Source organism: Zonotrichia leucophrys, chromosome 3 (genome assembly GCF_028769735.1).
Source record: "Zonotrichia leucophrys gambelii isolate GWCS_2022_RI chromosome 3, RI_Zleu_2.0, whole genome shotgun sequence".
NCBI lineage: Eukaryota > Metazoa > Chordata > Aves > Passeriformes > Passerellidae > Zonotrichia > Zonotrichia leucophrys.
The window spans coordinates 78,513,501-78,526,092 of record NC_088172.1 but is presented as its reverse complement, the minus strand read 5'-3'; the positions used below and the strand labels follow the sequence as shown (position 1 = coordinate 78,526,092).

The window sequence follows — 12,592 nt, the reverse complement described above, 5'->3', positions numbered from 1 at the left end:
GTAATGGAACTAATGCTAAAAAATAAAACAACTCAAAATGCATTCCAACAATCCCATCCTATTCATAATTTGTACATGGCCCCCAACCAGTGATAACCTCCCACATCTGCTCTAAGCATGGCAAAGCCTCATGCAGTGTCACCACAGAGGGAATTCAGGCTTAGACCTTTGAAACTGGGGACAGATAATGCACTGAGAATCACAAAGGGGTGGGTCACAGCACAGAATACGCCTTCTCTGCAGACTTACAACAAAACTTCTTATTCTTTTATTTATTCTTACAATACAGATTTTGTTTGCAGCTTAATTTTCAGCCAAGAACTTCAGTATTAAACATAAATTAAATTTTGCTCACAAACTAGCCAAAAATACTTGTAGTTTCTAGAGGTGAATTATTTGCATAATTCTTAATTATTAAGCTTCACGACGCAAACCCCATCTGTATTTCCTAGGTGAATATAAACCCTGAAAAGCACTACTTTTCATGCCAAATAACAAGTTGTAGAAAGGGTAGGAGAATACTGCCAATCAAGCAGCTTGAGAGACTTCCTTGCATGTGATGCCATAGTGTATAATTAAAAAAAAAATGTTTTCCAGTTCCACTGTATCATCTGCATACTATTCATTTAGTTCCTTGTATTTAGCAGAAGTAGGGCACATTTTCCAGATACCATTTATAAGCCAACATACTCTGTTAATTTTATTCCTTACTGGAAAGTACCTTGGTCTATTCACAAATTAATTGGGGAAGTGACATTGTGACCATTAGTCCCAACTGGTGTGCCTCACACAAGCAGGAAAGAAAGGATGAATAGGCAGGATTTTCCATTTGGCATTTCAGAATTAGGGGAGGTAATGTTTCCAGTTATATACACTTAAAAATATTTTCTGAGAAGATATGCTGAACTTAAGCATTAAGCTAAATACCTATAGCCCTGCATTATTTCATCAGCTATTTTCTAAGACATCACTCATTCCTTTGTTGAAAGTTTGCCTCTTAACAGTATTTATCTTATTTGGAAAAATTACAGGTCTATGAAAGAGCTTTATTTTGTTATACTGGTTTATATAACTAGTTACTTGCATGTTGGTACTAAAGAAACAGAACTTTCTTGTAGTGGCAAGGGGCACTCATTAGGAAAACAACAAAACTGTACAACTGGAAATGAAAACAAAGCATAAAACCCTAACATTTCACATAAAATGAGCTTTCAAGAGAAATATTAGAAAAACCAACAAACCTCAAACACCTTGCCATATTAACTTCAGACCAACTGGAAAGGCACTGAGAATTGAAGTGTGCAACTCATATCCATACCTGTGAGAGCACAACCACAGTGAGACACAAACCTCTGAGGCATACAGAATATGGCACTGTACAGTCCATTAGGCATTCCTGGTACACACGGCAGTTTTGTGTTCCCTTAGGGCGAGCTGAAAACGTTAACTAAATGTACACATTACAGCCTATTTCCATGGGGAAGAGCAGTCCAGTTTAGACCATCTGAAGATGAGGAAACAAGGCATAACATACAGGACATTGTTGGCACAAGAAAGTGTTATCCTATCACTACACACCTTTTAAAATTTAATCCAATAGATATATAAAGGAATGGTGGTGGCAGAGGCAAAGGGGCAGGACTAATATCAAATATTCAGCTCTAAGCATGCTAGTGAGGTCTTTGTTTCATAAAATGAAGCTACCAAAAGCAGTTCGGAGGCAAGAAAGCACTTATCAAGACAGTCCAACCCATTTCCAGGCATCCTTCTTCTGGGCTGACGTGCAGACTGAAGGATCTGTCCAGTGAAGTTTCCATGCCCAAAGCTGTCTAAAGCTTCCCATTAGCAAATGCTGCCTCCTGGAACTGAGGGACAAATGTCTTGAAATATGTCCTAGTGAAAAGAACAGAAAATATATGATTAGGAAAGAGTAATCTTAAAAGCATAAATTGAAGTACTTGATGTTTCCCATGTTTTCTATTTCCCCTATGTGGAGAAGGCTTCACATATGGTACAAAAGGCCCAAAGACAGACAAGGCAATGGAGCAGGAAAAGAGTGAAGAGCAGTCAGAATACGTGTAGGAGATAAGCTCTTTATCTGTCTCACAAACCTTGACACAATACTGCCACTGCTGATGGCAGCAGTTTACATGAAATGCAGCAAATAAATACTAACAACACTGTATAAATGGTAAGTCCTTTTATTAAACTTCAACATTTACAGGATAATGCTCTTTTTAAAGTCTGCTTTGTATATTTTGGTAGTCTATCTTCTTTGCAAAGGATCAAGCGACTCATAAATCCATAAAATGAGCTAATCCTCCATATCCAAAATTGAGTTAGAACTGTACCTTTGAGAATTTTTTGCTGAGATCCAGGGATGCCCTTTATTTGCCAGTTATATTAGAAGCTACATTATCATTCTGCCTTCGGTTTCTGCCTACTTTTGCACCAAACTTTCAATTTCTCTATTTTTTAAAATTTTATTTTCTATTTCTATCACTGGTATCTACAAATTTCTCTCATGTTCTCACTGCGAAGAAATCTAAAGCTGCAATGTCATTTATTAGATTCCTGATCTCTCAGCTGGTTTACCTCCTGAAGCAAACACACACTGATCAGGTTCACAACCATGATGTGTTTCATAACTGCAGTAGAAGCTTTGGCAATCACTGAACAGCAACCATACTTCCTCACACCTAAAAACGTTGCAGGACCATGAAGGGAGTGCTCCTCTCTCTTTGTGAAGTTGTGCCTGGCAAATTAATTAACAGATAGCTGCAGTCAGCTTTTGTGCACAAGATATAAATACATATGAGATGCTGTCCAAAGGTTAAAAGAGCAATGGAAAGTAAAAGCATTTCTGGACTGAGGAGCTGATCCCAGAAATGGAAACAACCATAATAAAGAGGACAACCAGCACACACATTTTATAGCATATACAGATTGTGCTGTGTATTTACAGAACACACTTTGGTTTATTGAAGCAAAGTTCAGAAAACAACCCTCATAATCATGCCTGCAAAAGTGATTGTTCCTGCTGGCACACACACGAACATAAACCAGCTGAGAAGGCCTGCCTGTCTCCTGATCTCAACAGCTGGGTGCCATTTCTGTATCTGTGCTTTTTCTACCAAACCTTTGAAATTGTAGCTTTTGTAAGTCCTGTTGAATTCTACGTGTTTTGCTAGCTCATGGAGTACCTCCTGCATGTTGTCAATGTCAGGACCTATCCCTTTTACTTGTCCTTGCTTTATCTCTCCTAACATTTAATTATGCTTCTCTGGTTGCTTATTTTGAACAGCTTCCCCCTTCCCCTTTGATACCTTCTCTGCAGACTCTCTTCATGCACATGACCTTAATCAACTTGATAAATGTTACTTAAAACTTCCTTCTTCCAAAACTGTAGAAATTCTTAATCATTAAATGGGATACAATCAGAATTATTTTCCTACATTTTATTTCTTTTTCTCCATAGCATTTCTGTGCTTTGTATTAAACCCACACTTAGTGCATTATATGCAGTAATTATATATGCCTTTTCTGTTAAGTAAAATCCAGAATGAATGCTTATGATACCACAAACATCCTCCCACACCAACTTTATCTACACTTGCATCCTTTCTTTTCACTGATTCCTGCAGGAGAGCTTGTATCCATTCCTGCAAAACCAAGTCTAACATCTCCCTACATTCTGATCAGATGTACTGTGTCAAAAAAGATGTTATTTCACTGGTAGTTCATATGAACCTCTTGGCAATGTTCCATACACTACAAAAATTCCTTTAGTACATCATCATTTTAAATGTCTGCTTTTTTTCTTTTTATACCTTAAAGTACATGCCTAAAGTTGCTCTTATCATTTTGGTCTTGTCCAGACTGAAGCAAATGCAGTACCACAAGTGCACTCAGGTGTTGTTCCTCCATTTCTCTCCCTCTCCCATACACCTGAAGTATCTCAGATGAAACAAAATCAGAGATAATTATGGTTCATCACACCTACCACAAAAAAATAAATTAACACTGCTCCCTTCACCTTCCCAAACAAAACCAAACCAGGCCCTGCTAAGAGATGTAAAAGCCCAGTGTGCCAGGACTGTCTCAGCTACAGCACATTTAGTAGATTGAGGAGAAAAGATGGGAAAGCAGGAGAAGGTAAGTGAAACTCCTTAATGAACATTGAAAACTTTTTCCTAAATTTTTTCTTTTCATCCCAAAGTTTGGGACAAAACCATGTGTCAAAATACCTGAATTTCCTGTGAAATGGAAATTACATTTTAGTTACAACAATCTCTGCAGAGGTCACCAGTAAGGAGGAGAAGAAGCAGCAATCACCTTCTGAGTACGTTTCATCTATTGACCATCTGGCATTGAAGTCAAAGTACACATGCTTCTGCCCAAATAGGACCATGACACAAAATATTATGTCATGACAGATGGCACAAAATAATTTTGAGAGAAATATAAAATCTTTTGAAGGACAATACTCTGCTATAGACTGCATGGTAAAGGCATCTTTCATATGCAATGCTATTCCTTATACAAAGATTTTACATCAAGAGACAACACTCATGCTCAGCATCCTGTATGTACAGGCACAGAGAAACAGTGAATATAAACGTGATCTTTGGATAAAGATACATTCCTCATACTCTATTATTATTAACACATTCACATGAATTACACCTTCAATAACTATGATCTGTGCTATACCATAGGGATTCATTAAAAGTATCTGAAAGGTTTTTTTTCAGAAACTTTGCCAAATGATGTTCTTAAGTTATCTCCAAACTATTTTGAAATTATTACTTTTATATACACTAGATATGTTTTTCAGCTCTGGAGAACTGTTATTAAAAAACTCAACAACAGTAATTTAGGTACCTGTTGAATTACACTGAAGGTGAAGAAAGCTAATTTGACCTATGGTCTCTCAGGGCTCTGTCAAATGGCAGAAATCAGCTTTTGGTCAATGCCTTTTCTCCTTTCTGGGAAAGATGGAGATCCTTCTTTCTCCAGCTTTCATCTGCCATGTTCTTGGTGGGTCTGCATCACACTGACCTTACAGCAAGCTCAGAAGACCTGCATAAATTCTCCTGTAAGTACAGGGAAACTCATTTGTACAAAGTACACAGATATTCTTCACGTGAGTGTAGAGTACAATCAACACTCACGGAAAGAAAGTAAAACACACACAGAGTGTTGCATCCTTCTCACAATGGTTTTGATTCCAGCTTAAACAGTGTTTAAAAAGTTGCTTTCTTTTCAGCCTAGAGTGGGTGCCAATCTTCATACACTTATGGGCACATGTCTAACACTTTGTTGAGCTTCTTATAAGACTCCATTGTTTTTTGTCTATTCATTTTTATTGCCTCAAATGGTCATTTTCCAAGTTCAAGGTAGTAAGTTATGAGGTTTCCATGGAAATTTTTCTTCATCACTCCAGAAAACAACACATTTTGCTGTAGTTAACCACTATATATACTTGACACAGTACAATGAATTCCAGGTGCTATGCTCAAGGACATCTGTTGAGAGTAAAGCACTTCTCTTTCCTTCATTTTATTATCCAGTGGAAAGAAAGTCTTGCTATAATTGCAAGTGGTAAGTATCTAAAAGAAGACAGAATTGGCTCACCTGCTGTTTACATATTTCCCAGTGATATGAAACACTGAGTGTGGTACAAGGTCTCCAGAAGCCCATACATGTCTAAATCCCAGGGTGTGGGTTTGCTGTGCTTAAAACATACTTGACTCAGAATTCACATGCTTTTGTGAAATTTCATTCTAATTGTACTGTTTTTTCCCCAGGGTAATTTAGTGCTGGGTTTTTTAAATGCAGTTGGTAGAAAATCTGCACTGACCACTTGATAATACCTTTTGCTTTCACATATCTATGCTGAAAATCTGCAAAGATTTAAAATTATGTAGCTGCAATCTCCCATCAAACAACATTTCCTATATATTTATGGTTATAGCATTCTCACACCAACACACTCAATTTCTGCTGTTGCTTTTGCTAGACTGGTACTATAGCCAGCTATACAAGTGTGTTCTAGTTACTGCTACTGGTGTAATAAAGCTAAAAGAGTTGCTTAGGTGTTTCTATTTCTCTTAAAATCTTCATGTGGCAAATTCAGAGCAGAAGATCAAGACAAACTCTGTGAAGAAAAAAGCATACAAATGTACCAATGACATTTCTGCTTTTTATGTCTGGGACAAGGACAATCATCATGGGGCGATGAATCATCTTCCCAAGTCGTTCACAAAATATATTCCCCTTAAACTCCTCAGTTTATAACTGCCAAGATTTCCAGCATGATGATCTCAAATTCACCCATGCTAGCCCTATTTGCACTCATGTTTTATTTGTTTCAGCTCAAGATGTGAAACATTCAAGTGCTTTTTCCATCAAGAGATGATTTGAAGAAAATGAAGGGGATGAAATCATCATGATGGTCCACATCAAGAACAGACTTGGCAGTACAGCAACACTTGTACTACCAGCACAGTGCCTTACTGGCAAACTAAAGCCCTTGAGCCACAATCTTCACCTTTTCACAAAGACAGAGACCTTCTCTCACTGCATCAGGCACACATGTTGTGTTCCTTCTCATCTGAATGCAGACTCACATTTGGATTTTTTTCTACTACTGGCTTTGAGAGCAAACTTTATTCCTAAATACTACCCATTATTTCAATATTTTAGTAAGTACTGCAACAGATATTTAATTCTGTAAATCTCAGGCTCTAATTATAGACCCTTAGTGTATTCAAAATCATAGTAGCCAGTGTATTTGACAAATACATCAATTTTCTCCTACTCTAGGCAAGCCATATATAATATGTATGAATTCTTTTCTAAAATTTTTCAAGTTAATAGATCTGACTTGGGCAGGCACTCCTGTAGTCAGGGTGATCTCTGAATAATTCTATTTAATCCTTCCAGCTCTTCTGGAGTAAGGTCTGTATTTAGCACCCGATTCTCCTCAGTAGTTCTCTATTGTCTGAATTGTCCAGCAGGTAAATTGAGTTTGTTTGAATAATCCTGGGACTGAGGTAAGGACTGAATTGTATCCTGTCCAACTGCATGAGTTACAACCAAGAATCCCAGGCATCTGTCCCAACAGCTGTCCACTTCTTTTAAAGGAAATGTACCTCTAGGATTTACATCATTTTGCATCCCCTATTTCCTTCCTGCTGTACCCTAGAAGAACTGCTTCAAGACATCTACAAGTTTCTTCAAATCCACTGAATCCTGATAGAACAACATGAACTCTATAGATGACTGATCTTCATAAATTAGCTGGAACAGCAATGTTCTTCCCTATTTCAATCAAATTTGGTGAAAACAGGAATTAAGACGGGTATAGGTCAGAGTGAAGGACAGACTGAGGCTTCTTGAGCTTTTTGACCTATTCCTTCCAGTCTAGTATTATTATGCTGACTCCTTGCAACAAAATCTTGTTATATAAACTATTTCAACACTATAGCCATATTAGAATTATAAAAGAGCTTCTCCAGGCCTTATCAACATCACCTGATTACTCACTTTCTGAAGTACGAAGTATTTTTACACCGATCACACATATATATGTAGTGTGCCTTTGTATTTTTGTGTTCCTGTTGAAACTTGTTTTAACACAGTGAAAACTTGTTTTGAAAATACTGAACACCTACAACAATACCTTCTGGATGCCAGATGAGAGGCTTTGTCCTCCCATGACCACACAGGCACATCCAGCTGACTTGGTTCATGTAACCCCTAAAAATTCATCTCCTATTTACCATAGAAGCTATTTACCATAACCTTCAAAACTTTCTAAGATTTCCTGTTTTTTTTCTGCCAGAACAAAATCAAAGATGCCAACCAGTCTTTTTTTTACAGATATAAGTTTTCTTTCTAAATTCCTTTTGTCAGGAGCTACCTAATTCAACATGATTACCACTAATTAACAAAAGGAACTTAAATTAATAAATTGGTACATTAATTCCAACAGTGGGTATGTATTTAGGCCATATTCCATATGACTGCTCATTATGTCCTTAACCCCTGCTCATGCCCTCCTCCAGCATCTCTATGCCTTGCACTGAGCAAGGGCTGAACACAAAAGTGTGGATGTCTCCTGAGAGCCCATTCCTTCCACAGGTCTCATGCCAATGTTTGAGGGGCAGCTTTTTCCTTTTAAACACAGACATGGGACATTTGAACCTCTTTGCTACTTTCATCATATACAATGCATTAAAAACATATTTCCATTGGGTGAACCATGTTGTCTATTTATTCATAGGCACTTCCACAGCATTCCTCACCAGGCTAAAGATACATGAGCACTCACAGCAAAGCTGAATCAGCCCATCTCCCGCTTTGGGATAACTATGGGGTAACACAACAGTAACTATAGCAGACATTCTGCACCTCTGTTAGGAGAAAATGATGGCGGTATCATTGTCTCCACATCTAAGATGTTACAAAAACTGAAGTGAGAAACAGTTCTCAGCACTGTAACTTTGGGTTGCCCAGCTGGAACTGGGCTGTAGCAGGCAGGGCCAGGTGCCAAGTGGCAAAGGCTCAGGAGCTAATGAAAATCAGGACTATTATGGAATGCACAAGGCACTCAGGAGACAGCAGCATTTCTAAATCACCATTCAAATCTGGGTATCACAAAAACTTATCCAAGCACAGCAGCAGAATGAAATAGGTATCTTCCAGGATTTCTTTCTCACTTCAAATATACATCACGATACTTGGCATGAATTCATGTTTCTAAACTAAGCTTCTTGATGGTATGCTTCTTGGGATGTGGTTTAGAATTTCCTTACGAGGCAGCTTTATCTATAGCAAATATTTTGCTTTTATGTGAAACACAATGTCTACACAGTTCTCCATTTTACACATCTCCAGAACTGGTCGTGCCAAGCAAACATCTGAAGTGTTTATACAACAGCAAGACAATAGTTCTTAAATTTCTGCTACTGTAACTGGCTAAACACACAAATGTACAAAGGAGCCAGTGCATAACACCATTAAGCTGCGAGCAATTTTTTTTCTGTGTGCCAAAAAAAAAATTGCATCACAATCCTTCTTCCTCTTCTAATATTTCTCTCTCTCTACCTCCTTTTATTGTGAATTATCCACAAGGAGATTAGTAAACTTTTTTTGCCTATTTCTAACTGCCAGTCCATGCAAGGCACTGACTGTGCAGCCAGGCTCATGGACAGACAGAACAGTAATCAAGCATCAAGAGATCTGCAGATCTGCAGTGGGCAGCCACCAACATGCAAGCTTTTAAGAAATACAGCTAGCTCAGTTTATTATACTGCATGACAGAAACCTGACTCCAAAATTACAAACAAACCAAAACTGTAACAGGAAATAGAAGTGGCAGAACTAGTGAAATCAAGTACATATCAGAAGTTTAAACATTAATATCCATTCATGTCCAGAAGCTGTTTTCTGTATTTTACTAACAATATCTATCTTTTTCCTCCAGAAGTTATTTCTGATTCAAGTCACACAGAAAGGTACAAAAAAATTATTATATTTAGACATGTTTTTCAACAGTTTGCTGACTGCAGAATTAACAGGTAGCTTTAATCCATATGAAGCAAACAGAAATAAAACTTATATTTTCATTTAATTTCCAAAAACCTATGGTATCAATTGATTTTATAAATAAAGTGAAGAATTCAACATTGGTCTGCTGTAAAAATTAAGATGACTTTGCTGCCCAACTTACCATAAAGCAAAATGAATTTTGACAATCTGTTCAAAGCACGAAACAACCATAAATATAACAACCCGACTAAAGGCAAAATATAAAGGAAGGGAGTTCTAGGGAACTGCTGTGGAGCCAAGATTGCAGATCATCATGTAGGCTGGCAATTAATGTTTATTTTAAAGCATAAGTAGGGTTATCACTTTGTAAAAGATGCTAATTTTGATTCCAAGAATATATGCCCTCCAAATGCATGGACCTTTACTGACAATAACAGATAGAAATTACATCTACTGGACATAATCAGTTCATACAGACCAAGGCCAGTAACTATGAAAGCAACTTTTTAAAACCATCTGGAACTCAAGACTCTGGTATTTAATGTCTCAAAGATTTCTGATATAGATATTTTAAAAATTTATAAAGGTGTATTGCATAGACACAGTGAATCTATGTGTTCCAAAGCACACACAGAAAAATGAACTTCTCATTTTGAAACAGTTTCATCAATGCCTTCTGCTTGCCAGTCAGTTCAAGAGATAAAACACTTCACTTCCTTCACCTTCTCCACAATGTACATAAATAGATGTACTTCAGTCAGATGAAGGTTTGTGGTCTTAGATCATAGCAAACTTTGCTTCTGCTTTCTTAACTTCCATTTTCCCCACAGGGCAGTGGGTGTCTGTGAAGGGTGCACTGGAATATCTCGGTCACAGCACGGTCACTCTGTTTCCTTATCAGTGGATCATGAGAATGATATTCCAAGGCCATCATGGAAAAAATCTTCATAGAGTCTTTTTAAACATATTGTTAACTTGCAGGAAATTTCCAGTCCTATGAGCTACAGCATGACAAGTCTGCTCTATTTTTCCTAGTTGCTGAAGTGCCATAGCCATATTTTCCCACTTCAGGTAAAGGTTAACTTCTTAAAGAGTCAAGGAACATATTATTTCCTCTTATCTAGGCTGTGAAAATGCACAATGAGCTCTGCTGTTGGAGAGCAATTATTTAATAAACTTTTTATTAGATTTGAAGGAGAGAGTCAATGTGAGACAAGATGCAACTAGGAACCTCTTCAAAGCTTAAAAGGCATGGTAAAGAATGTGTGAAAGTAGTGATAAGTAGCAAGAGAAAGCAGAAAAGACTGGGCAAGGATATGTTCAGGAGCGAAGCTTGTAAGGAAAGACAAGTGCAGAGATTCAAGAAGAGAGGAGCTCACAGTAGTAATAATAGAATTTGAATGATCTTGAGGACATTATTGAATCCCTTAATAGTAGTTCAGAGGCAGAAATGAAGAGTTACACCACAGATACATCCATAACGAGTCTGACAAGCAGCATCCCTGAAAACAAAGTTTGCTTGCAGGTGAAAGGACTGATTTCATCATGCCATCCGCTTTGCTTTGCCAGATTGCTTATCAACAGGGGCCGAAGGCAACATACCAAACCAGAAAAGAAACCTCCTTGGATATTCATTAGAACAAACCAGTCAGAAGGAAACGGATGAGATGCCACACATCTGTGATTTTATAAAACATATGAAAGCACTTGTTTCTTTTTGCTTTACAAAGGATATATATTTGCTATTAGAAGTAAAAGTGAATGCTCAAAAGATTGGAGACCCATCCAAAGGGAAAAACCAGACAGAAATAAACCTTTATACTAACAAGTAAAAGCAGAATAAAACAAATAGAAAATTAATTTGAGGAACAATTTAACTGTGACCCTCAAAATAAACACTTGTCAAGCAATGCAAAATGTGGTCAAAAAGTAAAAATACTCAGGAGAAGTAAAATCACAAAGAATAAATGAAATGGAAGTGCTTAAAGATTTGCAATACCAGAATCTGGCCTTCCAAGAGATGTACCAAGAGATTCAACTCATGCATATATGTCAGCCAAAAAGGAAATGAACAAATGAACAAAATACAACCAAATCAGCAGCCCCAGATTACATTCACACCCAAGTTCCAGAGAAACTCAAGTGTGAGAAAGTTAAACTCTTAAATAGCTTGTAGCCTCCTGCTTAAAACAGCTTGGTACCAGAGCAGTGTGATGTCAATTAAAAAAAGGTCTGGAGGTCTGGGAGGATAGAAGGAGCTATGACTCAATGAATCTCATGTCCATACATTACAAGTTGGTAGAGACTGTTAATAGAAATTATTATAAAAATTCATAAATAGTCCAAAATTAGTGGACTTGAGTAAATATGACATACTGGGTAGGAGTCAAACTTGTGCTTCCCAAGTCTCCTATTTTCTTAAGGTATCAAAACCACATGAACAAGAACAATTCAAGTGACACACACTGCTCAACTTACCTACAAGTATTTGGGAAAGTTTTTCAAAGGCATAAAAACCCCTGAATTACCACAGAAGGAGAAAAGATCCGTGAGTAGATAAAGAGCAGGCCAAGATACAAAGAAAAGGACAGGAATAAATGATGAATACCATTTGGGGGAAGTCACCTGAGGAATGCACAGAAATGGGTGTTCTGACTTGTGTTGTTCATATTCTTACATGATATGAAGAAGTGAGCAATGGAAGATGGAAAGGTTTGTTAGTGTTAACAATTTAGCCAGGGAAGGAAAATAAGGCACAATTATGAGGAACTGCAGATAGTTCTTACAGTACTAGGAGACTGTGAGATAACATACCAGGTGGGATAACTGGGAGATAACATACCAGGTTTGTCAGTGTTGACAAACATGAAAGGAGAAATATGTGAGGAAAAGGACATAATTTTACTACCACAAAAAACATAGGCTCTGAAAAACTGTTAGGAGATGTTGGTGCTAAAATGACACTGTTAACTAGCCTTCACCTGTATGCAAAAAACAAAATCAGATGCTGTTAGAAGCAGAATAAAGAGTACAT

The 12,592-nt window shown here is 37.4% G+C and overlaps 1 protein-coding gene across 2 annotated transcripts in view; it reads right to left on the bottom strand.

Moving 5' to 3' along the window:
- Window positions 1-245: 245 nt before the first annotated feature.
- BABAM2 (BRISC and BRCA1 A complex member 2) overlaps window positions 246-12,592 on the bottom strand; it is a 162,222-nt gene continuing 149,875 nt past the window's right edge. For both annotated transcript variants that reach the window (XM_064708927.1, XM_064708928.1), the window contains exon 12: window positions 246-1,893. In XM_064708927.1, the coding sequence (XP_064564997.1) occupies window positions 1,830-1,893 (64 nt within the window). In that variant the 3' untranslated portion in view covers window positions 246-1,829. The remainder of the gene's footprint in view (window positions 1,894-12,592) is intronic.